Below are 27,804 nucleotides of genomic sequence, written 5' to 3' on the forward strand. Positions count from 1 at the left end.
AGGTTGTAGGTGCTCCATGGGGGGAGAGAGCGCTGCGTGAAGTGGCTCTAACTTTGGTCTCTCCTAGGAGATGGAAATGGTGAGAGAAGCAACTCAGTGGGAGAGAGAAGAAATGGAGAAAGTGGTGAGACACTTTTCATGTAGGGGAGTCTGTTCTTGACAGCAGGTCTGCCAAGGCTGTGAGCCCTAAGGGAAATGCCGCAGAATTACTTCAACCAAAATGTTATTCCCGTGGGGCAGCTTGGGGCCTTCTCTCTTCATAGTGCATCTCTCAGCTATTCTAGCTGCTTTTTGACTTGGCCGTACCTTCCTCTGCACCACTTTGGTGGTACTCTTCTCTTACTTACGGAGTTCTTCGTTGTTACCTGCTTCCACTTTCTGGACGAGTTTTTTTCAAAGCTGCAACTTTGAGAAAAATGGCCCGTTAGCTTGGAAGTCCCATGGTTAATCCGTTCTCGCCAGGCAGTACTCCATGACCTGATGGAGCGTTTATGAGCAAAGATGAGAACACACAGCTCAGAGTTGCCCTGAATTTGAAGAAGGGGCCCTGATAATCGCAATTCTGTGCTCCTCAGTTTGCACGACCATTTTTCTGGTCTGTCGGGCTTTTTGTGTTACTGCCCGTTATCTCAGTCTTTCACAGAAAATAGATTAGCAAAGTCAGGCTCCTCAAGGACTTGAGTTCTCTGGTTACCCCTTTTAAAAATGTAATTTATTCAGAGTTGGATCTTTCTGGAAGATGAGGGAGAGTTGGCTTCTTCATTACTGTGAATCGTGATTCTATTCCACTGGTAGATAAGTATGGATATATTTTGCAGATGTTTCTTCAGGTTTGCAGTTTAGATCCACCTCAAATTTCTCTACATTCTTTCTGTAGTTGTAATCCCTCAACTGAATAGACTTGACCTGACTTTTTCCATTTGCTACCCCATGAGAGTACAGTTGTGTTGGCAATTCTGGATGGAGATGATCTTTCTAATTTAGCTAACACTTAAGGTGTTAATTGTTTTGGCAAAAACAACCAAGGTTTTGAATGGACAGTGGCACAGACTGTAAAAGGACAAGGCAATGAACAGGGAAATGGCCTTATGGCCTTTCAGGCACGTGGTATGTGTGACCATTTAAAAAAAAAATCATATATACTTAGACAATCCCACTCTGCTTTCTGTGCGCAGCTGCGATGGGCTGTGCAGGAACACAGCTTTACAAAAGGCTGGGGCAGAGACACAAAAGGGGTTCAGCGTGTCATGGACTCCCTTTGGGACCTTTACTCTTTCTCGGCTCGCCTACAGCTTAGTCAGATTAATATCAGCACGTGTAGGACAGGGTTTTCTGTCCCAGTTACCTGCAAGGTGTTCTGGCGGTGTTTGAGATCTGTACTTAGATGGGAAGTCTTCCAGTGGAATGACCTTATAGAATTATAGAATAATTTAGGTTGGAAAGAACATCTGCAGGTCATTTGGTTCAGCTCTGCTCAAAGCAAAGCCAAATTAAATCAGGTTTAGGTTTTTCCTGTAATATGTCTTGTTCCTTGCCCAGAAAGAAACTGAGAGTGGTTCGTTGTGATTTCAGAGAAAGCCTGGTTTTGTTGTGTTGCTGTTGCAGCAAAGGGTATTCCTACCAGTTTTAAGTTAGTAGCATATGGATTTTAATAAGGAACTCTCATAGTCTACAGATAGTATGAGTCATTGCCAGCATTTCTAAAACTTCTGGACAAACAAAGAGCAAGTCCTTTCCCAAAACCATACAGCTCTGTCTGAGCTAGTTGGATTAGTTCAGTCTTAGGTAGGCAAAGACTTTTCCGTAATTGATGCTAAGATTACTGTAAAATACCACAAAGACTTTGACAAAAAGAAAAGAAAAACATTTATAGATTGGGAAGTGGTCTTGGCCATATCTTATTTTAAAAAATGTTGATGGTATTATGGCAGTTCTTTATGGAAAACTTGAAATATTACTAAAACGGCTAATTTAAAAGAAAAACCTTAGCCATAACCAGCCATTCAGCCATCAGCAATATTTAAAAATAGTGGTAAGCATCTTATAACAAATATCATTATTCTTTCTAGAAGCTGAACTGTGCATAGTAATCTGTCTTTGTCTTTCTTGGATGTTTTAAATCCGATGGATTCTTAAAAGACGCTCTGATGTTGCGATGATGTGTATTTAAGAACTTGGTATAAGATCTGTATTCTCATATACTGTGCTTTCTCTCACCATAGTGTGGCTTACTATAAATAGAATTTTGTTTGTCTCAGCCTCTGAAAAGCTGAGAATTATGCCTGTAGCCTGGTGATCAGCAGAGACCAAGACTCCCCTCCAGAATTGCCTGTGCCTTAAAAGACTTTTTTGGGGTTTTGATGCCCCTGCCATTAGGGCACTAGAGGGGGGAGGCAGTGGGGGCTCCAGACTCTGTTGTTTCACTGTCCATGGCCTGAGACCAAAGAGTAAAAACACATTTTTCTGCAGATGCCTTTTAATGTGACTTTGAAACTGGGATTCTGTCTCTAATACTGCTTTTGATGGTTAAATCTAAATTTATACCAGTGACAATATATGATAGCCATCATAATGTAGTAGGAAGTTCCCACCTCAGCGCCTGATCCTCACTAACACTGTTCCTATGTCACTATATTTGGTCCTCTGATAATGCGTGTTTTAAGTTCAGTTTTGCACAAGAGTCCTTCAGAGGTTTTCAAATACCGCTGTTGCGGTCTCTACATACATCTCCAAAGTCTGACACTCTGTTGATTCAGATTCTAGCAACAATATTAATAACTCCAAATCTTCATGGACTGATTCACTGTGCATTTTTCTATCTCAGTTCTGCATCTGTAGGTTTTTTTTTCTAATCTTAACCCAAAACCTTGCTCAGCTGTTTCCAGTGATGGACTTTGAACCTTCCCCAGCTCAGTCTGGGGTGGTCGGCCCTCTTGTCTCTCTTCAACTTGAGAGCTTCAAAGAAGGATCACATGCAAGATTACTGTCAGCTTGAACATTTGTTTTGCAGACAATACTTGTCCAAAATGTGCATAACCGACTTCAGCGTAGACTTTGGCTGAAATACCCCTTTGGGTCTTGTGATTCTCCAGAGCCTTGTGTCTCCTCATGTCGCTCACTGTTGTCGGGAGAGTGAGGGTGTGATGGGGGCACTGGTTATTTGCTAGTGGTTGTGCACAGGAGCCTTTGAAGAGAAGGGCTTAGGTGACTATCAGTATTTTCAGTCGGCTCCCTCTGTATTTTTTAAATGCCTCCCACCTTCCATCCTTCCAGTGTTGGGACTTCTGGACCATCTGGGTACTGCTGCTTGCGGGGAAGCAGTCAGGAGGGCTGGAATATGCAGTAGAATAGAAGAATGATGCTTCGCTTGTGCACAGCCCTCCCTCTGCAACATAGATGCAGCACAGAAAGTCACAAAAGTATAAATGCACAGAGATCATTCTTTAAGATAAGTAACAGACATTACTTTCCTCATGAAGCCTGGAAGAAAGCCTCCAGCCAGGGGAAAGTGTTGTGAGATTCGTCACTGGTCACTCCTACATGACGTTCCTGTGCTGTGCTGTGCTGAACGGTTGGGAACTGACCAGCTGGTTTCAAGCCCTGTCTTACGCTTTCTCAACTCCTGTCTCTCCATAGCATTTCTGATTGTGATGCTATAAATGAGCGTGTGATTCTTGAGGTCTTTTTCCCTAGTGACAGCCAGGCCTGTGCCACGTAGATTTGTTTCCCATTCCCTTCCGGCCTCTCCAACCTGTGCTCTGTCAAGATGTCTCTTTCGGCAATGAGCAGTCTTCTCCTTTCCCTTGGTTATGGCTCGTCCTGCGCTGTGCGGAGGACTTTAGCTCCCTTCTCCCCAGGACCGGCCCTGGGGAAGGATGCTAGAGGCACCTGCCCTCTTCCCGTCACGTGGTGACACCGTGGCCCGTATTGCTTGCGGTGGCCGTTCCCGTCTCTTTTGCTAGCAGTAACTGAGCTTACGCTGTGCAGAATTCCTGCTCCGCTTTCCCCCGTGCGTCAGCTTCCCGCTCACCCTTCCTTGGCGCCAGCCCTGCTTGTGCTGCTGTGTCCTCCCCTCTGGAGTTACTGCCCAGCATGGTGCTGACCTCTTTCCGTCTCTCTTTGCCTGCGCTGCTTGGACGCTGCTCTGACTCTGTGCTGTCCCCGTGGAAGGAGTGGATGCGCAGGGAGCGGGAGGCAGCCACGCAGCAGCTGGAGGAGGAGGCAGAGGTGAGGAGCGTGGCGGGAGGGCTGGAGAGTCGCAGGGAAGCCAGCTGGGCTTAAAGGCTGAGGAAACCTCTGAAAGTGCTCTTTCCCCTCAACTTGTCCACCCCCCTCCAAAATAAGAGATTGACTTTAAGGTATAAGGGAAGATATCGGAAGTGAAGGAATCTTTTACGTGATTGTGGAAGGAATGGTGGAAAAACAGCATCTAGAAATTGAAAGCCAGACAAATTCAAACGGGAAATCAAATCAAAGAAAATTGAACAACACGTGTGATGGGAAGAGACACCATAAGGGAACTGTAGATTCTCTCTTTCGCGGTCTTCAAATCCAGACTGGAAGTCTTTCTGGATGCGATCTGGAGAAAGCTGCCGTAGATGTAACGCTCCTGTCCCTTCCCGTAAGGGACCGGGTGGATGCATCCGGGGGCAGGAGGAGCGGCGGGGATTTGTGCACCAGCGTGTGTTTACCAGGCCCAGAGCAGCATGTTCTCTGCGGTATTTCTCAAGCCCAGTGTCCGTCACGTTTTTCCGTGGCTGTGTTTGGGACACTGCTGGGTTCATCTCCCAGCAATGGGAATTTCCCGCAGTTTGGAGATAAGGCCGCGGTTGTTACGAGGCCTGTTGTCCCGGGGGGTGGTTTCCTTTGAATTGCTCTCTTCCGTCGACTTCCAGCCTGATCTCTTCCTGGTGTTTTTTGTTTGTTTGTTTGTGTGTTTGTGCTCCCCCCTCGCCCCTCTCCAGAGTGTCACGAGTGAACCTCTGAGGCTGGACTATCGGACCCTGGCTGCTTTGCCCAGCAGCGGCTTGCAGAGAGGCAATCGCACTGTAAGTGGGGGGCCGCTGAGGTGGGGGTCCCGGTGCGGGGAAGCTGCGGGCACTCCCTTTCCTGCCCTCTCCCTGTGGGAGACAGCAGAAAGCTCTGCAGGGGAAAACTGGGAAGCAGAGCTGTGGTCGACCTGCACGCTCTGACGTGCAAGGTAGCCACAACAGAAAATCAGATCGGAATGAGAAAATGAGGAGAGTGGAGGGCCAGGTGGCTTTCCGTGTTGGAAGGGGAGGTGGTCTCGGCAGCTGCTGAGACAAGGAGAAGGTGTCTCAGAACAGGGCAGGACGAAGAGCCCGACAGAACAGGACACGCGGGAATGGGCCGTCGTGGGAGACAGGAACGAAGCAGCTACCGAAAGCTCAGGGGAGGGAGGGGAAGACTGAGCCTGACGTGGGAGGTGGTAATGTTATCCACGGAGCTTAGCTGCAGGTTCATTGCACGGCGGCGTTTAGGAAGCAAGGCACTGGTGCCAAGAATTAAAGCAAAGTCACAGGTCCGTCTAGGACTGCAAAAGGCAAAAGGGTAGTGACTGCCTATCAGAACTTAGCCTAGATGCAGGCTGGGTACTCCTGCCCCTCTGACCTGCACGTCAGTCCCTGATACCTAACAGCAGCTCAGCAGACAGAATCCAGACTTCGCACGTTACAAAGTGGTGTCTGTCCTGTGTTGTTCACAGTCTCACCTCACTTCTCCATCCTTGTTTCCTTTGGTATTGTTTTGTCTTCCCTGCGTTTGCATCGTACCTCCTGCACTGGGATTCTGCCTGCTCCTTCCCACACGTCCGCAGCCCTTGCCTCCGTTCTTGTCTTGCCGCTGCAGCAAGGCCACCCCTTTGCTAACACCGTCAGAGGTTAAGTTACCCTTTGCTCCTCCACTGCCGCTAGACATGACATTTTCTGCATTCCCATTCCATTGTTTCAGGAACATTTCTTTTACCTTCGCTGTCTCCATGTCATTCCTTTCAGACAGGCCTTCCCTCCTGTTCTTCTGTTCTCTCACTGACCTCAGGCCCTCTTGCTTTTCTGTTTTCACTCTTATTAGAGCTCTATTTTGCGTCGTTTTGTCTCATTTTGTTCCCCTCCCTACTCTCCAGCTTCTGGTTTTTGTCTCCTGGGTATTTACACAGACTAGCTGGTGGCCAGTCACACAGAAGACTATTATCAGGGAAAGGTTTAGTGTATTTTTAGCATCTGTTAATATAACTCAGTAGCTGGGAACAAGGGGAGAGCCAGCCCCCTGCAAGCAGCTGCCTGTTTGCTGAACAGCCCCTGTCCTCCAAAGCAGCATTTGGGAACTTCTGCCTTAGCGGGTCTGATGCCGGCCTGGGAATGCCTGGGGCTGGAATGTGGGGCTGGAACGCTGGGGGGGTGAGTGGCATCTATAAATGTCCTGTTGCAAGGGAAGGGCCGAATAGTGTCCGCGTTCGTCTTCCTCCAGCTGTCCTTTGCCCAGCCCTGTCATTGCTCTGTTTGACAAATATGTCTATTTAGACTGCGAACAGGCAGAAAGAGATGCAGGCTTCAAGGACAAGGTTTTTACTTTCCTTCCAGAGCTACACCTAACCCATTTGGCCAGCAGAAAGGCTCAAACTGGGATCAGTTTGGCCAGCAGAAAAGCACGTCATTCAATTACCAGATTATCTATTTCCGGACAGTCTGCTTTGATAAAGATGACTAATGTTATTGCCCTCTTCCCCCAGTACTTTTCTATTTCTTCCTGTCTCAAGTTCCTTTCTCAGCAACTACTTTCTTCTCTAAGCAGTGTCCCTATATTTCGGTTGCTGTATAAATGACAGTTCAGCCTCTAACTCTCGATGCCAAGGAAAGCCAGCATCGTCTGCGCAGACTCCCAGCTGGGCCTGGAGTGGTCTTTCATCCGACAGCGTGTCTAAGGAGAACGGACTCCAGTGCTGGGCCATGACAGGCAGCGTGGCCAGTGCTATCCAGGGTGTCCCTTCCTGGCAGCCTGGATTCCCCGTGGGGAAGGGGTCCGGGTGCTTTGGGGGCAGCGGGGGGGGAAAGGCCCTGCGTTCCCTTTCAGTGCCTGCCGTCCTTCACGGTGCGTCCCTCTGTCATAACTCTGCTGTAGATTGCAGGTAGAATTTCCGATGAGGGTTCCCCAGGAATCATGCCTAAGAAGGGGCAAAATGTTTAAATTAGCTTGGACTATTCTGCATTGCTGTGTATTGATGCTCTTGTGAGCAAGGGTTGCAGAGGCTTGCTGCAATACACGCCTTTCATGTCTGCATACGTTTAAAACTCCAGCTGAGAAGTTTCAGCAGGAAGGTTCGTTGGGATGCTCTTCTCCCTGACACCCTGCCTCTGTGCCAGCTTCCCAGTAACTTGATGCCTGTGGAGGACCCACTTCACAAGAATTTCTGGATAGTCCCATCACAGTAATAGAGGGGCCACTGTAATCTCTCAATTTTCTGTGTACTACAGGCTTGAAAACCTTACCCATGAATAACTGCAAAGCATTTAAAGTCTTGTTTCGCTTTCTGGACTGTAAGTAATGGAGAAGACTTTATACCTCTCAGTAAAGTGTCACTGTGGCTAGATAATTAATAGTCTGTACTTTCTAGTCTGAATCTGTTTCTCTGTAATTTCCAGCCAGCGATTCTTTTTCTACGTTTGTTCATTAGATTTAAAATTTGCCCCGGAACAAGGGCTGAAACGAGTCTAAGTGATGGATCAGAACTGCAAATGCATTTGTCCTGTATTTGCCTTGGAGGATGCGGGGGGGAACATGAGTCTCCTCTCTCCTGGACTGGGGAGTGGCAGAGACAAAGCTGAAAAAAGCACGCTACATCGCCAAAATTTCCACTAACCCAGAATAGAAACTGTCGCTTGTCTGATATAAATAGCCGACAGTGAAGTGGAGGGAGCGGGGCCTCCAGCACGCGAATGCACCGCTGCAGCAGTAGCGCTGGAGATTGCAGTGAGGGATGGATGATGCTCAGGTTTTGCTCTGGACAGAGTAGAGTTTTGAGGCTGCTCGCGGTCTATCGGACTTCACGCAAGCGTGGCGGGATGCCCGTCTCCGCGGTGCCCTAGAGGTATTGTTTCCTTTTCCCTGTTGCGTGAGCGTGGTAGCCGGTGCTGATGTTAGGACTCGCATGGAATCGTGGTTGGTTGGAGTTTGCGCTCTCCGGCTTGTCAAGGGAAAATAGCAGGAATGGGAGTAGTGTCAGGCTGCGGGATGCACAAGCCCGCCCCGTGGAGCTGGGTTGCTGGTGCTTTTCCCTGTTGCATCCCCGTCTGAGACAGACAGTGTTCCTAAAGGTACTTGTGGCTGCTGTAGCTTCATGTGCATTAGAGCTCTTGCTAGTGCAGTTTATGGCACTCGGGAAAAGGAAGGGATTTTTTTTCCTTTCTTTCTTTCTCTTTTGGTATTTTTTTTAAACATTGTGAAGTGACTTGGCTACATTAGCAAAATTTCTAAGAGTAGCACAGGCTTCGCTGTCTGAAGAAATGTGATATGACCCAGGGTCCTGCCAACTGCTGCTTCACGTTGGGTCGGGGCTGACAGGTTGAGGGAGGGCCTCCGAAATTCCTGAGCCTCCCAGCTGCCGTCGTGGTCACCAGCCCGCCCAGCCCCGGGAGCTATTTTTGAGAGTGCTGCCGTGACGTGGGAGCTGGAGAATGTGCTCTGGGCAGAGGGGTCTTTCTGCTGCCTGCAGGCAGTCGGATGGAGGAAGGTTGAAACGTTGCTCTCTGGTTATTTCTGCTTCCCCGAAGGAGGCCTTGGCCGGGGCAGCACGCTCTTCTGTGGCGTTAGAAGAGGCAAGGTCAGTGCTCCGCCTTGGCGGGTGCAGCTCAGCCTGGACGGAGCTGGAGCTCTGCTTCAGCCCTGCTGCGGGAAGAGTGCGCAGAGGGGCCTGTGCTCCGTGTTAGCTGTCACTTAGCCTCTGTTCCTTGCTGTTGGTGCGTGTTTTGATGAAGTGGGGCCATCAAAGGCACCGGCTCGTGCAGGGTGATGGAAGGGATTGGGGCTCACGGTCGGGTGATGTGGTGGAGGTGTGTGGAAGTGCGTTGGAGCAAGGCGAGGGGCGTTTTCCACGTGGAAGTAGTGGAGCTATGCTGGAAGCATGCTGGGGTGAGACAGGTGATGACTGGCCTCGTGATGGCGTTGAGGGTCTGCTGCGACGGGGTGAGAGGGGATCTGTGTCTGCACTGGTTTTGGCAGTCACTTCTGCTGGGGGTCGCGGCGTTACTGGAGAGCTGCTGGAAGTGCAGGCTGGGAGGTGCGTGAGAGCTGGAAGTGTGCAAGTGCGTGTGGAGCATCTGGTGCATGTACTGCACGCAGAGAGCAAGATCTGCCCTTGGAAGCAGCGTTCAGGATCACCGGCGGATTTGGTGATGGAGTAGAAGAGAGGGAAGGGACGGCAGGGCAGGCATCAGTGCCGGACGTTTTCTTCTCCCTTTAGCCTTCGTCACTGGTGGTATTAGCAAGTGCTCTGCGTTTTCTCCCTCCTCTCCTTTACTTTGTTCTCTCTGTGTCTGTCTGATCCTTCTGTTTTCCTCTCAGCCCGTTCGGTGTAATAGGGCCAGCTCCAGAATGGAGGGCGACTGCGCTGTGCTGCCTCGGCCGGTGGCACAGGACAGCCGGGACTCAGACCCCGACACGGCCGCAGGCCCGGTCCCCAGAAGCGCGGCCGGCCTCCCCCGGGCCCCCGCGTCACCCGACGAGCGCGCAGGTGGGGCAGAAAAGCCCCCGCTAGACGAGCAGGACCCCGCGGGTGGCCCCCCGTCCCGGGAGCAGCCGCCCAGGACGCCAGAGCAAGAGTGCATGGTGGACTCCCAGCCGATCCTCTTCAGCGAGAACCCCTTCGTGGTGGCTAACCGCAGGGGGAAGGCAGCGGGCAAGGCGTGCCTGGGGGGCCCGCCCCTGGGCTACGGCCGGGGGGGCGTGCTGAAGACCAGCCCTTACTCGGAGGCAAGCAGCGCCGCGGCATGCCGGGGAGCACGCAACCGCGCGGCGCAGCCGCCCGCCCTCTACTAAACCAGCGCGCGTGCGCCGGGCGCCGGCACGAGCCTCGTGCGGGAGCGGTGCTGCTAACACGGAGCGGCGGCGCGTTTCTGGCGTGCCGCGCGCCGAGGCTGTCGGCCGGCGACTGTCGGCGGATGTCCCCCGGCCACTAACGTGCTCGCGGCTGTTGCCGAGCGTGCATGCTGCTGAGCCCCTCTGGGGCTGGCGGGGTTTGCGGGGCAGCGGGGATGGCGTCACCCCGACGGCTCAGGGCTTGGGCCAACAAAGCCGTGTTTAGACTCCCGGAAACCGAGGGGCAGCGCAGCTGGCAAAGCCCATCCGCAGCCCAGGGACGTGCTGCTCTTCAAAGTGAAGGATTTCAGCGTTTCTAGATTTTCAGGTTTCAAGGCAGAATCTTGCTTTTCGCTCTGGAAAATCTGTCTGTATTTAACTTTCTAAGCGTTGCACAGCAAACCTGTAGTAGAGCAAAGACTGGACCCAAAAATCTCATGTTCCAGACTAGCACCACACTGCTCTCCCCTTCTTCCATTTTTCTCAGCCTTTCGGGAGCTCTGAAAAGCAAGAGAACCGAAACAACCCCAAGCAAACAAACATCCCCCCCTCCCACCCAGCTGTAGTTCTCTTAGTTTGTTGCCTAGTTCCTCGATGAGAGTTTCTTCTTCCCAGGTGTGTGGGCATCTGAGGATTGAGAGAGGCATGTCATGGGATATCTGTAACCTCTCAATAGCTCAGACGCAAAGGCTGTTGTTTGGACATTACAGAAATCCAATTTTAAAGTTCCTGGTGATGGACCGAAAAAGCAGCAGTCACAAAGCACTGAGCCTTTTCGAAGGCTTGTGCCAGATCAGGTATCACCAGTCTGGAGGTAGGCGCCAGAGTTACCTTAAGCCAGTCTAGTTCCACATTACCACCCAAAGGGATCGACTCCCCTGTCTACACGTTCTTCTTTCTGCGTGCTGATGCCAGAACTGGAGCAGCCGTGTGTCAGCTGCGTTAGGGAGCTGATATCCCTGAGAAAACGGTACTTTCTCGGTAGGATTAGGTCTCTGCAGAACGCTCCATCCTTGGCGGATTGCAACGCCGCACGTGCTGGCACAAGGGAAGGGCTGATACCTGTGGCGGGAAGCAGGGTGAGCAGGAACATCCTCTGCGGTGGTGGTGTGGAAGTAGATCTGCTGCGACTGCAACACTCCCTGTCACTCCAGCGCTAAGGACGGTTTCATAAAAATAGGGTTATATATAGAAAATAAAGGATATTTTCTGCTCTGTAGTATAAACTTCAGGTCACATCTTCTGGCTCGATCAGTAGAAATGCAAGTGCCCAGGGCTGACCTCAGTCAAATTAACATGGTTGGATGATTCACTAGTGCATGGAGATGGTATTAATGATCGTGGGACCTTAGACTTGCATACACGGTTCTGTAAATCCCAAATGGCCTTTTCCCACCTTTAGGCATCTAAATTACTTTTTAAGTCATGCTCCTTAATCCTGTGGTCAGACTGTAGATAATCAGCTGGACTCTGCTCTTGTTGCAGCCGTTGGGGCTGGCCGCAGGCTGCCTCTGAGCGCGAGTGCTGGTGCTCCCAGGTTCCTATGGAAGGGAGGAGATCCCTGTCGTTCCTACGTTCTAGGCTGCCCCAAAGGCAGCGGATGGGGCTGGGGGTGAATCTTGCCTCCCTTCACTTAGGCCTGGCTTTGGGTGCTCAGCGTCCACAGAACAGGAGGTTTGTCTACGCTATGGCCCGTCCTCTCAAAGGCTAAAGAGAAGCTGGGGGAAAGGATTCCCAGGGATGTCCTACAAGGCAGGAGGCTCTAACACGATTCACTTGGCTTGCAAGGCGTTTGGATGTGATCTGATTTCTAATTCATATAATTCTCTGGCTGTTTCTGGTGGTTTTTGCAAGCTGCTGCCATGTGGCAGTTGCTGCTGGGCCCAGTGCTGATTCTGCTCCCTCGCTGGCCCCGGTCTGGACGTCAGTGCTCGCGTCTGCCGCCCTCGCTGCTAAGGGAGGCGCGTGGGAGTCGCTGCTCTACAGTAACTGTCCAGCTCTGTCTTTTGTCTTTCAGGCTCCTGCGGGCGAGTCTGGGACAGGAAATTCCAGGCGGGACCCCCCCTACTCTCCCGGTAATCCGCAGGTGAGGATGCACCCGGGACAGGCAGTCTGGGGAGGGAGGGAGGCGTGTTCCCGGGGCAGGACAGCACTAGTGCAGAAGGGCAGAAGAAGCCGAGAATGATGCGTGTGTTTGAACACCTCCGAGGTGGAGAGGTGGACATCGAGGGAGGCCGCTCCAAAACTAGAAGAAAAGCTCTGCTCTTTCAGAGTGCCTCAGAGACCCAGGAGCAGGACTAGCTAGTCATAAACTCAGCAAGAGGTTGTTCCTCTGAAGGTTAATTTAATTATCGGGGTAATGAGCAGGGCAGTGCTTGGAGCACCTACGAAACGGTGGTGGTCTGTCTTTGAGACTGGCCTCGCCAATGCCTTATACAGAGACTGTACTTAATTCTGGCAACTGTTGCTTCAGAAGAGATGGAGAAGTCGGGATTCAGGAAAGGGCAAAAACCATCTCAGGCCTTGAACCCATTTGTAGTCTGTCTCCCAGGGAGAGGACTGGTTCTGTTTCTTACAGCAAAGAGTTATAGCTTAACCTGCCCTTCGGAAATATCTTCTAAACCTCTTTCATGAGAGCTCACTCTGTCTCTGAAATGGGAGATTTTTTTGGTTTTGCGTAACTTGATTTTTTTGTAAGCATTGCCTATTCTGATTAGCTATTCTTGCTACCTATATCAACTCTGATTTTTCCTTTTAAATCTTGCAAAGTGCCTGATTTCACTTTCTATCAGTAAGTTTCACCAGTTGGCAGTGCCTTGTGAAAGGAAATATTCTTAAATGGATTTTAAAGTTTTCTGCTTTCCCAGTCATTACATGTCATTATTCTTGTATTATGAGCTGGAATTAATTGAAAATTGTACCGTCTACTTTATACCTAGTCATTTTGTATCTGTCGCATTCCTTTTGGAGTGCAAGTGCTCTCCAGAAGGACCGTCACGCTCGCTTGTCCCACTTTCCCTGCTGCTTGGTCCTACCAGCCCTGGCTTTTACCTGATCTTCTGCTGCGTCACTTCAGCTCTCTAAGCTGGAAAAAAGCTACGTACTTTATTTCTGGGTTAGTTTTCACCAGCTTAGTGAACTGAATTGGGTCATCTTGGGGGGAGGTGAGCAATCGCACTGGTTTTGGGAGAAGGGCCGGGACCCTGCGGCTGGGAGCAGGGAACAGGAGAAGGGGGCCGTGGTGAGCAACAGCTCAGCCCGTCTTGTGCCACAGCAGTGCTTCCTTGGCCTGTCTTGCATCTCCCCCAGTTCCTGGATCCTTGGAGTTCGGGTGAGCACCAAGCACACGATAAGATTGTGAGAAGACACTATAGTAATATTCAGAGTATAGTAATATATAAGGTAATGTAGTATAGTAATACTATTTCTATACTTTCTGTTCCAGCTGCTTATGTTTGCCTACTTGCTTTTCTGACAGCAGTTGCTTGTTGATCAGAGGTTTATCTTTGGGTGTTTGTAAATTTTCCTTTCAGCACACGTGGCAATTGTCTGTGCAGTTAGGTGCTTTTACCCAGAAGTGTTCGTGCAGTGGGGCTGCTACTCCCTTGTCTGCAAAGGGAAGAGATCTGGATCTTCACTTGCTTTGTCTTTAAAGGTCCTCAGTTCTCAGCTGAAAAGGAAGCACAAATCCCCAAGGATGACCCTGTAGCTGTTCATGGAATGATTTAGGTTGGAAGAGACCTCTGGTCTATGCCCCTCTCAGAGCAGGTCCAGTTGGATCAAGCTGCCTAAGGCCATATCCAGTCAAATTCTGAGTACCTCCAGGGATGGAGAGCCCACACCTCTCTGGACCCCAGTGCTTGACTGTCCTCGTTATGGTGGGGTTTTTGTTTTGGATAGTATCTGATTGGAATTTCCCTTGTTCCAACTTGTCGCAGGCAGCTTTTGTGGTACTGCTGAAGTTATTGGCTTATCGATGTTCTGGCATTGGAGGTTCGGTGGCATGTCCTTGCAGTTGGCTGCCCCGTAGCTAACGCCGTCATCGGCTCTTTTGGCTCAGGATGGGCCTGCTTGATGGCAAAGTCTCTGTGGCATCAGAGGGGCAGTGGTTTGCTGTTGTCCAGCTTCCTGCGGCAACAGCGAGAGTTCGTCTTCTAGCAGCAGTCACTGCTCTGATTGTAGAGGCTTTTCAGATGAAACTGTTCGCTCGCTCCTTCTTGGACCCTGCGAAGAACAGAAGTTTCACTAAAGCATTCTGTGGAGTCTGGAGCATCCCGGTGGCAGTTTTCCGGATGCAGGGATGCAGGCATTTGCCTTTCCAACTCTAGGTTGGATGTCTCAAATGCCCTGTTAGGTAGCACTTGCTGTAATTTACACTCCATTCTGTCAGTTTAGATTCTGTAGCTTAAGAAACCCCTTGAATAATGTATACAATATAACACGCGTATTTTTTCTTGCTCTTCTGTTTTAATTCTGTGTGCACAAATGTGCATGCCGTGTGAGAGTCTGTCTGTTTCTTAAAGTACTTACAGCCAACCTCATGGCTTTGTCCTTTATTTTAACCTTTTAAGGTATTTAGCAATATCACTCACTGCTTTGAAATCTCCATTTCTGAGATCTAGTCTGTGTATCACTTTTGAAAGTCCTCTCCCCCTGCTTGGTCTGTGGCTGTTATAAATTAGTGACTTTGGCACTTGTTCTTGAAGGCACTTTGTTGCCGCAATGCCGACTCGTTAGGTTTGCTAACGACATCCTCAGTCCAGCGGTCTGTACGGGAACCTTCTGTCGCATTTACATTATTTAATACTCTTGATCAGAGCCTTGCATGGCAGTCTCCTTCGTGTCAGGTGAGGTTATATTTGGTAGATTTAGCTCTGTCCACACAATGAACCTTATACAGAATGGAACAGGTCCAACAGAATATAAACGTATAACATAATCACTAGCCTTGTAGCTGGTACGTTTTTTGGAGATTTGGGAGACTGACCTTCAAGCTGTTGCTCCAGAGCAGAAATTTCAAGGGATTGGATCACTAATTCTCTGCCTCCAATTATTTTTAAAGTAAATTCTGTGAGTATGAGTTCTCGCAGTCCTCACGGGATTTATAGGCTTATTTCTGAACTCTCAGAGCTCGGAAAGACTTTTCCAGAGAAACTGGATCTTTTGTGCTGATGATGATCTTGCCTGGTCGTGGGCTCTGTGAGGTTTTGGTGGGGGGACGGAGCAGGCGGGGTGGCGGGAAGGAGCCGTTTTGCGGTAGGGGTGTGCGTGTGCGTGCGTGCGCGTGTGCATGCGTGTGCATGCGTGTGCAGAGGGGTCACGTCCACGGCGTGTAGCCAGGAGCCATGCGTGCGTGTGCATGCGTGTGCGTGTGCGGAGGGGTCACGTCCACGGCGTGTAGCCAGGAGCCATGTGTGCGTGTGCGTGTGCATGCGTGTGCGTGTGCGGAGGGGTCACGTCCACGGCGTGTAGCCAGCAGCCGTGCGTGGACGGGCAGCTCGGGACACTGATGTCCGCGCTGGGGAGAAGGTGCTCGTCTCAGCCGCTCACACGGGAAACCTGCTCTCTCCGTTTTTCTTGGATTCTCCCCCGACGATCCTCCCCGGCGTTGCCCCTCTGCAGGCGCCCGCAGCCCCTCGGCCTGCTCACCTGGCCGGCAGGGAGACCCGCTTTGTAAGTGCCCCGGGTGTGCAGTGCGCCCCGCCGCTCCCCCCGGCCCCGCTGCTCCGCGCCCGCTCCGCCGGCTCCGCGCTTTCCGGCTCCGGGACCTGCGCCGCGGAGCCGCTCCGAGATGGCATCTGCGAACGCTTCCCGGCAGAGCAGCTGCCGTGCTGATGGCTTTGCTCGAGCTTGGGAGCAAGCGCAGGGGACGCGGGCAAGGGCCAGGATCAGCTGAGCTGCAGCAGAAGGGGGGGGGGGCGCGGGGGGTCCGTGCCCGAACCCGCACGGAGAGTCGTGCCTGTCTTCCCACATCAAGAGGAAGAGGAGAAGCTGATCCCGTGGGAGGGCTCCGCACTGCTCCCCATGTGAAGAACAAGCTGGGGGGGACGGGGACGTCCAGGCTTCTCCCTGTGTGAGGCAGGGGCAGGTGGTCAGTTTGGGAGTTTTTGTGTCTGTGTATGGAGCAGGGTGGACTAAAGCGTTCCTGTACTCCAAGTTTACCTTTATTCCTGTTTTCAGGCTTCCATTAATTTCATTGCATCGCAGGATGACAGCAAATCAGTAAGTACATCTGCCACGAGACCTTGCTGTCGTGTCCCTGCGCTTTCCGCTGCGTTTAGAGCTTGCCTGTTCCGTCTGTGTGCTCACTTCCAGCCCCGCAAGCCCCACCGTTGCCTCTTGTACTCCTCTTTAACCCGCCACTGTACCTGAGGTCTATACAAATGCACTAAGCCTGGCATTTTCCTGATGTGAAAGCTTGCTGCATGTAGTTTCTCAGCTTTTACTCCTGTTTACACTTGCAGCTTTCACTCATGTCGTTTCTGCTGCCTCACTCCATTCCTGCCTCCACACGCTCTGGTACCTGGTGTTTTGTCCGACAGCGATGGCACCTCGGTCAAACCTCAGACACTCGTCTCTGCTCCTCGCTCCTGCCTGCGTTTGCATTTCTAACTGGACACGCGCTGGGTCTCGGTTCCGTTTCACCCCAGGCTTCTGCCGGCACCTGCTCCTGGCTGGTGTTCCCAGCTGCGCCTCCCATTCGTGGTGCTTGCATTCTGCCAAACTGACCTATTCGTGCCATATCCCTCCGAGCCTTGCAGCTGCCTGCTCTTGCGGCAGATTTTGTGTCCTCGGCTTATCCATTGGGCCCTGTCTCTGCCCTAGCTAGTCTGAGTCCCTCTGCCTGTCCGGAATGCTTCCTGCCTCCAGAGGCACTGCCTGCTGCTTGCTGTAGTAGCTCTCGCTCCCAGGCTGGTCCTTGGAGTCAGCAGCACAGCTGAGGAATTGAGCTCAGGTGCATGGATTCGCCTTACTCACTTGCACGTCAGAGCCATCTTGCTGCCCTAACTGCTCCTTTCTCTGCCTCTCTCTTCCTCCGCCCTTTCCCCTGTCGTGCGGTACTGGCACAAGCAGACCAAGCCAGGCGTCATTCAGCCTCTCTCCCGAGCGCGACAGAGTGCTGCCTCGCGTAGTTTGGAGGACGGGGACAGCCCCAATCCCTTCCAGCAACACGAGCCGCGCTTCAATGTCCAGAACTCTGTAAGTGGCCTCTGCCGTTCCTTCTCGCTAAGCTGTGTCTGTTTGTCCTAGGCTGCTACGGTGGGTAGGCTGAACACACCCTCCTTGTAGGTTAAAATCACGTGCCTTACCTAGGGCTGTTCTCGATTTTGCATCAGGCTGGCTGCCTCGATTTAGATCCATGCTCCTGACAAGCAGAGCCACGGTCAGTGCGTCCCGTTCAGTTTTCCAACAGGGATGAGCCTCGCCAGCCTGCCTTGTGTCTTCCCTTACCCCTCCAAGAAGTTTGCGTTGCTGAAGATAGACTGTGGCTAAAATCTGCCGAGCCGTTACGGTTTTAGATCCTTGTCTCTAGATGAGGAGCTGCATTCTGATGCATAAAACTTTCAGAACCTTTGTGTATCAGTATCTTGCATCTTGGAGCAACAGCCAGTACCATGTTGCTGGTATCGTTTTCTGTTTCTTGAAATTATTGGTTTTTTGAAAGATTCGTGTGCTCAGGGCTGTAAGTTGTGGGAGAGAAAGATTCAGGTATTTTGGTCTTTGCCCTGGTAACAATTGCCGTGTCAGAAGACTTGCATACCTGCAGTGTAGCCCTTCCCTTTTTTTCTGATGCCTGTATGATGCAGTACCAAAGTAAAGACCTGATTTGTAGATAAAACCAGACACAGCTGTATCTGATCCATATAATTGGCCAAAATTCACATATTTTAGAATCTCTCCTCTAATCTTGATGTGCTGCTCTTCAGTCTAGGCAGAGGGGAACCTCATCAAACGACATAATTTAGCCTTTGCCCGGGAAGAAGAACTGCAAGCACCAGAGGCTGAGACAGTAGCTGAAGTAACTTAAGGGGATTTGGTTTGAAGTAGAAAGGAAGGCGGTGGTGTCTTTTCCCCTGCCACCGTTCATTTCTGTGGTGCTTAGAGCAGGTCATACTGACTCTTCTTCCTTGCTGGATGTGGTGGGGGTGAGGGGGATCCCAGGAAAGACGGGAGGAAAAGAGCAGCACAGATAAGCGACAAGCAGTAGGAAGGTCCTCTTGGACCTCATCAGATGTTTCTCTGAATAAGTGAAATTCTGTGAAGGGAAAATTTGAGGTCAAAGATAAGTTTTCTCCAGATTATTGAACCCTGAATGGGACGTTGCTTTGGTTTAGGAGGCCGTGACCATTAGCCTTGAAATGTGTAGAAGTACATGCTGGTAGTTTTATAAACAGAAGTACAATAGCTCCTGCAAAAACAGAAATGGAATGAGACTGATAGATCCCTTGCCACGAGGAAGATCCCTCTATCAGAAGTGGCCAGATGAGGCTTATCTTTCATGCTGTAGTAATTTTGGTCTGGCTTGTTCAGCCCTAAGTAGGGATTGGAGTAAAGTAGCAAGAGCTCCCCTATTCCAGCCCCAAAGTCCATTGATTTAAGATACGTGCTGGTTGAATTGGGAAAAAAATCCTTGAGGAACAGGACAGCAATGTGGCCCCTTGACCAGGAGGTCAGGTCGGTGAGGATCTGTACCGCCAGAACTGTCATTCCTCCTCTATCCAAGCAGTAAAACAGGGGCTGAGTACTCTGGAAATACAGGTGCTGCGCTGTGTAGCATGCAAACAAGATGCTGCTCACGAGGCTGCTCACAACCTCGCAAGGCTGCGGAAACTGTCCCTTACATATGCCGTTCTTCAGGCTTTGCAGGCCGATGATTGTGCTGTGTTTCCCCCACGTTCTCTTCTTTTTATGACATCTGTGGTTACTTCTACGTTTTGTCTTTGTCCCGGTAGCCAAAGCCGCCTTCGCCCCCCTCTCCTGACGAGATCCCTATCAACGTCAAGCAAGCATACAAGACCTTTGCAGCCGTGCCCTTGTCGCACCCTCTGCTTGAGACGCAGGTAACTAGTGGTGGCGGGGCGGAAGGGTTCACAAGCGGCGGAGCGGGCAGAGGACTGAGCGTTGCAGGTGAGCAGGGGAAGCAGAAGGGTAGGAAGGGGTAGTGATTTGTTTCCTCCAAGGAAAGATGCCGTGAGAGGGATGTACTGAGGCCCCTTGGACCTTGGGAGTCTACTCAAGTGCGGGTGGTCACGCTGCAGAGACCTAGCAATGAGTATTTTAAGTTCTGAAAGCTAATTGAATTTCATGTCCCTGTTAGTCCTCCAGGACATTGCAATGCTGTTGCATAAACTTCCTACCCTGATATATAGAAACTGTCTGAAATTGCAGGCTCCAAGGCCAGGCCGTACCTGTTCTGAGGAGGTTTTTGGTCAACTTTTGCTCTTTAACTTGATCAGAATTATCCTCCTCCTCTCCTTCCTCCCTCCAGGTGTTTGAGTAGAAGGATTTAGGCTAGATGAGACCTCTGGAGGTCATCTGCTCCAGTCCTCCGTGCAAAACAGGGCCACCTTTGAAGTTGTATCGGGTTGCTCAGGCCCGGTCCAGCCGAGTTTTGAATGTCTCCGAAAATGGAGATTCTGCAGACAACCTCTTTTAGTGTCTGACCACCGCTGCTGTGAAGAGTTTTCTCCAAGTGTTTTATCAGAATTCCCTTTGCTGCAGCTTGCGGCTGTTACCTCTCACCTCTGAGAAGAGTCTGACCTCGTGCTCTCTGTACCCCCCCGTTAGGTAGCTGGGGACAGGAATTAATTCCCCTCTACCCCCCACCCTGCCCCACTGAACAGGAATGGCTTTTTGAGCCTCCTTTCATGCCCCGTGTGCTCCAGCCCTCTGGGATCATTTGGTCTTGATGGTCCTCCCCGGACCTGCTGCAGTTTGTTAGTACCATTCTCGTACTGGGGAGCCCCAAACGGGACCCACTGCTCCAAACATAGTTTCCTAAGCGCCAGAGAGGGGAAGGATTGCTTCCCTGGACCTGCCGGCTGCCCTCCAGCACCCGGGATGCGGTCAGCCCTCATTCTGCAAAGGCGCAGCGCTGACCCGCGTTCAGCTTGCTGCGGATGCATCGCCCGCCCTGTCTCTCCTGCCTGTCCTTCCTGGAGAGCTTGTGTCCGTCCATCCATGGCAGTCTGTTTTTAGACAACCATACCAATCTCTCTGCCTTTGCCTCTCTGCCTCTGCCCTCCCGCCCCCGCCTGCCTCTCTCTGCCCCTTTTCTCTCCCCTCTCTCTGTTCCCCTCTGCCTCTTTGTTGACCCCGAGCTCTAGTGGGAGGGAAAGAGAGAGAAAGAGAGAGAATATGAATGAAAAAGGGGTGGTGGTAGCAGACCGTCTTCTCAGAACGTGCCCGTTTCTCTATGTCCTTAGGAATTCCTCGGTCAGAGCAGCACGGAGAAACTCCGAAGTGCCCAGGAGGTGAGTTCTGGTGGTGGGAGTGGGATGGGGACTCCTGCGAGTCGGGCCTTTGGGACGGCGGGCGTGGAAACGGGATCGCCATGTGGGCATGCAGGGAGGGCTGGGGAGGAGGAGGAGCGTGGGGGTGTCGGGGTCGTGGCTGGGGTGGGCAGGGGGGGGCATTCACTGGGCGGAGAGGTGTGGAGAGGGGTCTGGGTCGGTTGCTGGACAGACGGTGTGCCCGGTGTGCTGTCAGGTGCCACGGCCGAGCGGACTGCACAGCCCGGAGCAGCGATCCTTCCGAGAGAGACAGAAGTATTTTGAGATCGAGGTGAAGCAGCAGCAGATGGATAAGCCTCCCAAGCGTGTCTCCTTGGTGGGAGAGGACGACCTGAAGAAGATGAAGGAAGAGGAAGGTATGTTAGAGGCTGTGCAAAGAAACTTGGCCTACTCCCGTGAATTCTTCCTCAATGGAAGGCAAGTGAGAGGAGACACACCAGGAATGCAGCACCTCCAAAGGCCCGTGAGTGGCTATTAACAAGGTTTTAATTAAAGTCTTCAGAGGTGCCTTCCAAGCTTAACCATTCTGTGCCTCTGAAAACGTTTAATCAAACAGGATAAGCAGCATTATTACTTTGGAGCTACGTTGGACAGGTCAGAATACCCGTGTGCTTGTGGGGGTCTGCAGAGAACAGCCTGCTCAGCGGCCCCTTCTGTCTCTCACCCTCCTGTGATTTGTGTGTCCGCCCGCCCGATGGTTCCCCTTGGTTCGGTGCCGTATGTGGGCCCCGTCGCCGGCACGCCGGGCCGTATTCCCGCAGGGAGGCAGGTGGGAAGGTCAGGCACAACACGTGTGTGCAGATTCTTAGGGCTTTCCATCCTGGGTCTGCACACAGCTTCCAATTTGAGCGTAAATAAACTCAGCATGATGAGCTGCTGGAAACTTATTCTGTGGAGTGTCCAGGAATGCTGAGAGGTGGAAATCTTTGAAATTGTAAGTCCAGAGAGTTGTAGGAAAAAAGTTTAGTGAATAAGGAAGAAGGGACTGAGGGAATGGGGTGGAGCTTACTACATCTGGAGCAGTAATGGAGTGGAGAAGAAATAAATGTATCTGTGGAGAGGATATAGACGTAGAACAGCAGAAGTCTGCAGGGGCGGTCAGCATAAGGACCTGCCCAGAGGTTGCATCCCTGTGGGGTTTAGCGAGCACTTCGTGCTCTAAGATGAGCCTGTGTTATTTTGGCAGCCCGAAAACTCCAGCAGAAACGTGCCCTGCTGTTGGAAGAAGAAGGGGAAGAGGATGAGATGGTAAAACAGGCACCTGATATGAGCCTGCAGTCCAGTGTCATCATTGAAGGAGTCGAGTACAAGATTGAGAGGCTAAATGGAAGGAGCATCCAGGCCCCAGCAGCTCGGTAAGACAGACTGCTAGCTCAGTGCCACCCGTGTGCTCGCAGCGGTATCCCAGCATAAGTAATTTTCAGGGAAGAGGGCTGGACAGCCTCTCCTTTTGGAGGTAGAAATGGGCAACCTGCAGTTTTTTGTCAGCTCTTTCTTTTCAGAAGAATAGCTCCTTCAGTATGTAGAACCGTTGATTTGTGAGATGGGTAACTCAGGATAAGCTCTGATGCTGAACCTACCCCAGCTTTGCTTTTTTAGGCTTTTGTTTCCCAGTTCTCCTGGACTTGTTCTCCAGGTTGCCTTGATGTTGTTTTCCTTATTCTTGGCCGTACAGCTGGGGAATGAGAACAGACTTCTCATAAGACCTCAGATAAAAATAAAGCTGTGGTAGATTAAAGCTGAAGCTCCTGCTTTTGGACTTGCCCTTGTCTGACTCTCTCTTCTGAGTCTATGGTAAGACATTCTTTTTCTTCACCAACATTTTCATTGTCAGTCTTGCAGTGGCTGGAAACACTCATCCTGTCATTTTGAATCTTGTTTCTTTCTATCGTTTCTGTCTTGTCCGTGTCGAGGAACTTCTCACAACATGAATACAGTTAAACCTTCCACCTCCTGTGCCACCCTTAGCTCGTTACTTGGCAGCCCTAAAGAAAGGCAGCAGCCAAATGCAAACCAGCGGCTTGGTTTGGTGTGGAGGCCCCCGTATCCCTGCCTTTTGCATAATGAAGCGTGGGAGGTTGGAGAGCACTGAGTTTGGCTCCATCAGATTGCCCTGCTCAGTCGGCAGTGAATCTAACAGGGGAAAGCTCTGAGGATGGGCAGCCTGCAGCTACCAGTGCTTATCTGTGCAAGAATAGGCAGCTGCTGGTATAAGACTTTCAGCTGCATGTTATTTATGCTCAGACAAAGGAGAGGCAGTGGGATAGGCTGAATTTGTGTTTTTTTAAATATTTTTGTCATGCTAGAACAGAAGCTGGAATTCAAGCCATATAAATTTGAACAGTAAAAATAATGGCTCATGATAAACTTACTGACTGCCAGCAGTGCTACAGTAACTGTGTGGCTGTTCTTAACCTGTGGAAAACAGGTATTGTGGGTTTGTATGATCTCCGTTCATTTCAGGTCAAACTGAGTAGTGTCTGCATGTGCCACAACTTAAGAGTGCAGATGGTAACTACAATTCAGCTGATCTGATGTGTGCAGTAATTTGATCATGAGCATAAATCTTCAAAGTGTGATGCAACTGTGCATGGAGTGGCTACCCTGAGGATCAGTGCTATGGGATCGCTCAGGATTTGCCCTTACCCCAGGCTTGCATTCATTTACAGCCTAGGAGCGTCATCCTTCGTTAACATTCATGCAGATCTGGCATCAACGGAGGAAAAGCAGGAAGCAGCCAGGCTGCCAGTTCCGTAACGGCACCTGGGAACAGCCAGGCTAGAGCTGTGTAAGAGCTCATCAGCAAGTACAGCGCATTGTGTGCGTGTGTCGTAGTGCAAGGGGCATGGTTGACCTCCAAATGAAGAAAATGAGTCTGAGGTTAGGTAGGGAGAGCATGAACTGTATGAGACCAACAAGGAAACGTTTGCAGTAGTGAAGACAGGCCTGTTGAGCAAAAACTCAAGTGTCGAAAACCTTGTCTTCCAACTGAACTAGCTGTTGCTTCCTGGGGCTTGGATCTGTTCCGAACATCCCCTGGGAATGCCGGTCCCTAGCGCCGTTGGCTGACATGCTTGTTTTGCTCCAGACTCTCTGAAGCCAGTGAGAACAGCAGCTCCCAGAGGAATTCGCTGGAAGAGGGGATCAAGGCAGAACAGAGAACCAGCTCCGTGTCTGGGTAGGTGGATCAGCAATGTCCTTTGCCTAAGAACTGCCAGATGGTGAAGCAGGCTTCTGCTTTTCAGCAGATACGGGGCGTAAAAGGAAGGATTTAGTGGAAAAGGGGAAACTGCTTGGAACCAGCCTTTTAGGAGTAACTGACCTTTGTGTTCTGTGTCTGTCTTCCATCTCCCAAAGTGATGTCCTTGAACCTGGAGGTGGTACAGGACAGTTGACTGGGAGTGTTGGTCGTCACCTTTATCTTGAGGAGAACAGGCAGATAGAGCTGTGGTGGACCAGGGCAGCCGACCCCTCACTGCTTCCCTCTCTCCCCAGGTTGAGCCCGTTGTATCTTGGCGCAGGGGATCCGGTGGCACCTGTGAGGACAGCCAAAGCCGAGCGGCGTCACCAGGAGCGACTGCGAATGCAGAGTCCCGAGCTGCTGAGCGGCCAGGAGAAGGAGCTTTCTCCAGCAGAGCGTCGCGCGCTGGAGGCAGAGAAACGAGCCATGTGGAGGGCAGCACGGTGAGACAGAAGAGTCTTCCCTCTTCTCCCCGGTAGGCTAGTTCAGGAGGAAGGGAGCTGCTGCGTGTCTTTCAGCATCTGCGGTATTAGAAACTGGGAACATACAAGCCTTCCTAAGGCAGATGCTGGAGGAGGCAGTTGTAGCACGTTGCTTCTGTTCAATGCTTCTGAGGTGCACGGGTGAGATGTCTCTCATATTTCAACAGCACCTGCACAACCATGAGGACAGTGGAGTTTTATAAAAAACGTGACTCAAACGCACTTGCACAGTGATGAATGTATGCCTTTCCTCTCGGCACACAGCTCCTCACCTCTTTTGTGACATGTAAAAATGATATTTAGTGAAGCTGCAAGGCAACAGATTGAAAAAGGAAAAAGGAAAAGAGCATTTCTTATATTTGGTTTTGCTAGACTGGAAAACTTGCTGAAGCCAAGAAGTTAGCAAAACTTGGGAAATTTTATCCAGCTATTTCATCAGCTGTCAACTCATAATTAAACAGTTGTTTTGGGAGAGAGGATTTCCTACTTGAGAACTTAAGACCAGCCGGAAGCTAGTTCAGGCCTTTACTGCATTACATAATTCCTTTCAAAAAGTGGTCAAGCTGCTCCTAAAACTAATTACAGTTTTCTTCCCTGAGTGCTCTGTAGGAGGCTATCCAAAGGGTAGTCTGAAAGCGGGCTCTTTTGCAGTTTGAATGAGACTTTCAGAGGAAAAGGGCTGCTAGAGACTCACCCCTGCCAGTCTGTTAGATGGGACACTGGAGGGATTGCCTTGAGTTGTGACCTTGCAGTTCCAGTGTTTGTGCCTGGACAGGGATGATAATGGTGCTGTCTCCTTCTGAGAAGGCTCTGAGGATGAAGAAATGAATGGTGCAACCCTCCGTGATGAGAGTTGGCTAATTATCTAGGGCTTTGAGAGTATAAAGCGTCCTGTTGTTATCTGGAGATCATAAAACGCATCTGTTTATGGTTTGTTTAGAGCTGAATTGAGCTAATGTTCCCAGTACCAGAGCTCTTGTCCTTCAGGAAAAAAGTTTTTGGCGTGCTCCAACTCCTTTGTCTTGAAAGAGTTCCCAGCCAGGTCTGTCTCTCAGTTGGAAATCTTTTCTGAAGCATTGCCTGAGTTTCACCACGCTGCCCTGTAGGGCCAGAAAACTGAGCAGGTCACCGGAAAGCCTGTCTTTTGTATGAAACCTTAACTTAGAAGAGATTGAGTTCTGTCATCTTGTAGCATGCTTAATGTACCTTCAAAACTGACCCTGCTTTGAGCAGCTTTTGGACCAGGTGACTTCCAGAGGTCCTTTCCAGCACAAATTATTCTGGTTTTTGTACTCAATAATCTTATCCCCCCGCCCGCCAGTAATGGAGATGCCTAGATACAGGCACAGCAGTGAGTCAGGGTCATAGTGTGCTCTGTCGGGGTTGTTTTCTCCCCGTGCTACTGTTTCATGCTCCTGTGATGAAGTGCCAAAAGCTGTAGCACTATGTCTGCTGTTCTGACTTGCTGAATATTGTGCTTTATGTGGCATTTCACACCTGTTCTAGTTGCTGCTGTTCTCATGGTTTCCATTTCACATGTTTTCAGGTAGCCTCGTTTACAAATGAGGTTCTGTATTTTCACATTAAGCGAGGATTTCTCTCTTTCCTATTTTTCATGGAGAATGTAATGTTTTTATCTTATTTACAGTGTATTTTCTGAATAGAATGGATTTTCATGTAACTTTCAAAAATTACTCAAAAACAAGTCCTCTAAAGCAGCCAAGAGAGAAAATCTAACTCAAAAACTGAAAAAAAAATGTTTCGAGTATATATTTGGACAAACTAAATGATTATTATTAAGCAAACTATATTTTTCCTGAGAGCTCACACAGAACCAATGACTCCAAAGCATTACTTGAGGAACAGCCTTTTACAAAACCTTGACAAATGGAAAGGAATTTGTGAGCTGTTCTTGCTGGAATAGAGGCACTGTCCTTGCATTAGAGGGCTACAAGTTGGGAAGGTGTCGGAGAGCTAATGTGTGCTTGCAAACCATTGCTCGGGAGAGGTTGGGCTGACACTGAGGTGACCGGATCCAGGTTCTCGCTCTGCCCTATAGTCCCTGACGACCTTGGGCAGATCACCGGATCTTGCTGCGCTGCAGATGCACTCTTGGGAGAAGAGTGCAATAGCACTTCTCTGTCTCACAGGGAAGCTATGATCGTAAAGACAGAAGAGCTGAAGTTCGATATGGTGTTGTGTAAGCAGCACAAAGTCAGCAGGATTAGGCATCTAGCAGGGAGTTGCTGCTCAGTCTTTGCACCTAAAAAATGCTCCACTGTTGTATTTGACCTAGCGAAACAGTTGTCTGTTAGGCTTCTCTGTCTGAAAATCAACGTGACTGTGCTTTGAGAGGGGACAGACACTCATCTCTCAGCCCTTCCCAACTAGAACCCCATGCTTTTCTCCCCTCGTGCCTCCACTTTCCACGCGTATCTCCTCGTACTACAGGGCAGGCTGTAAGAGGTAATACCAGCTCTGATTCCTTCCTAAACCTGAACATGAAAATATCCAGGGAATGCTAGAATAAAAGTTTTGTTTAAGATGGATATAGCATGGGAGACCATGACATTGCCCTTAATACAAACCTTTGAAAGGAAAGTAGCTGTGAGGACACGGCTCACGTGTCGCAGCACGTGCACCGATTGCCTCAGGAGTCTGTATTGCTACAGGAGCTTGCTGCTGTTGCCAGCAGATGAAGAAACTTCTGATGCTGAGAAATAAAACAGCATTTTTTTTAATGTTAACATTATTGACTCTTGTAACAATACCATACACCTGCCTGTGGTTCTGGATCAGCTGGGCATTTGCTGAAATTGCTTAGGGCACAGTAAAAGTTTTGCACTGCACTGTTAGTGTTGAGTATAGCGGTTTTGTCACTGTGTGCAGGGTAGAAACCTCTGCATTCCAAACCTTCAGTCTCATCCTTTTAAGCATGTTTTGTTGGTGGAAAATGAGCCAGTGAAGGGAGAGCCATTCAGATGTAGGAAGATGCCACCTGCAACTGCCTTGGTTTTCAAGTATCAGATCCAGTCTTACCATTCTTAGGTTCTGCAGACCAGGTCCTCAGTTCCGTTTCGTTTCTTGCAATACCTTCCCAGGTGTTGCTTTTTCCTCAGTTCTCAGAGAACAGTCTGGCTGGTTCCTTGGACAGGGCTGAGGCCTTGCTTATTTTGGCATAGGCAAGAATCAGTCAGTCGCCGTAATGATAGCTCCTTTCTGTAAGCCAAGGATGGACACTTGAGCTCAGTGTGTGCTGGACTGTCCCCTGCTACCTCACGTCTCCCAGGATGAGCTGTTCTTCTTCGGACCTGTCTTTTATAGCTGCGCAGGTGCAGTGACGTGATGGCAGGCAGCCAGGACTCAGGTCTTGTTCCAGAGATCCCCAGGCAGTACCGCATGTGCTGGGTGGGAGGGAGGACTAGGTTGCCCTGCACATGGTGCTGCAGCCTTACTAACCTGTATTTTCTTTGAGTGC

The 27,804-nt window shown here is 50.4% G+C and overlaps 1 protein-coding gene across 31 annotated transcripts in view; it reads left to right on the forward strand.

Annotated features, from left to right (window-relative positions):
* Positions 1-27,804, forward strand: part of SCRIB (scribble planar cell polarity protein) — a 106,947-nt gene that overhangs the window by 65,822 nt on the left and 13,321 nt on the right. For 6 of the 31 annotated variants that reach the window (XM_064508027.1, XM_064508013.1, XM_064508019.1 and 3 more), the window contains 13 exons: positions 68-124; positions 4,171-4,227; positions 4,965-5,048; positions 12,107-12,175; positions 15,712-15,762; positions 16,270-16,311; positions 17,161-17,289; positions 19,044-19,151; positions 20,517-20,564; positions 20,800-20,959; positions 21,790-21,958; positions 23,692-23,781; positions 24,099-24,287. In XM_064508027.1, coding sequence (XP_064364097.1) covers positions 68-124; positions 4,171-4,227; positions 4,965-5,048; positions 12,107-12,175; positions 15,712-15,762; positions 16,270-16,311; positions 17,161-17,289; positions 19,044-19,151; positions 20,517-20,564; positions 20,800-20,959; positions 21,790-21,958; positions 23,692-23,781; positions 24,099-24,287 — 1,253 coding nt within the window. The remainder of the gene's footprint in view (positions 1-67; positions 125-4,170; positions 4,228-4,964; positions 5,049-12,106; positions 12,176-15,711; positions 15,763-16,269; positions 16,312-17,160; positions 17,290-19,043; positions 19,152-20,516; positions 20,565-20,799; positions 20,960-21,789; positions 21,959-23,691; positions 23,782-24,098; positions 24,288-27,804) is intronic. The other 25 variants (XM_064508017.1, XM_064508043.1, XM_064508014.1 and 22 more) reach the window with 24 other exon arrangements.

The sequence above is a fragment of the Dromaius novaehollandiae genome, chromosome 2, assembly GCF_036370855.1.
Source record: "Dromaius novaehollandiae isolate bDroNov1 chromosome 2, bDroNov1.hap1, whole genome shotgun sequence".
NCBI classification, from domain to species: Eukaryota; Metazoa; Chordata; class Aves; order Casuariiformes; family Dromaiidae; genus Dromaius; species Dromaius novaehollandiae.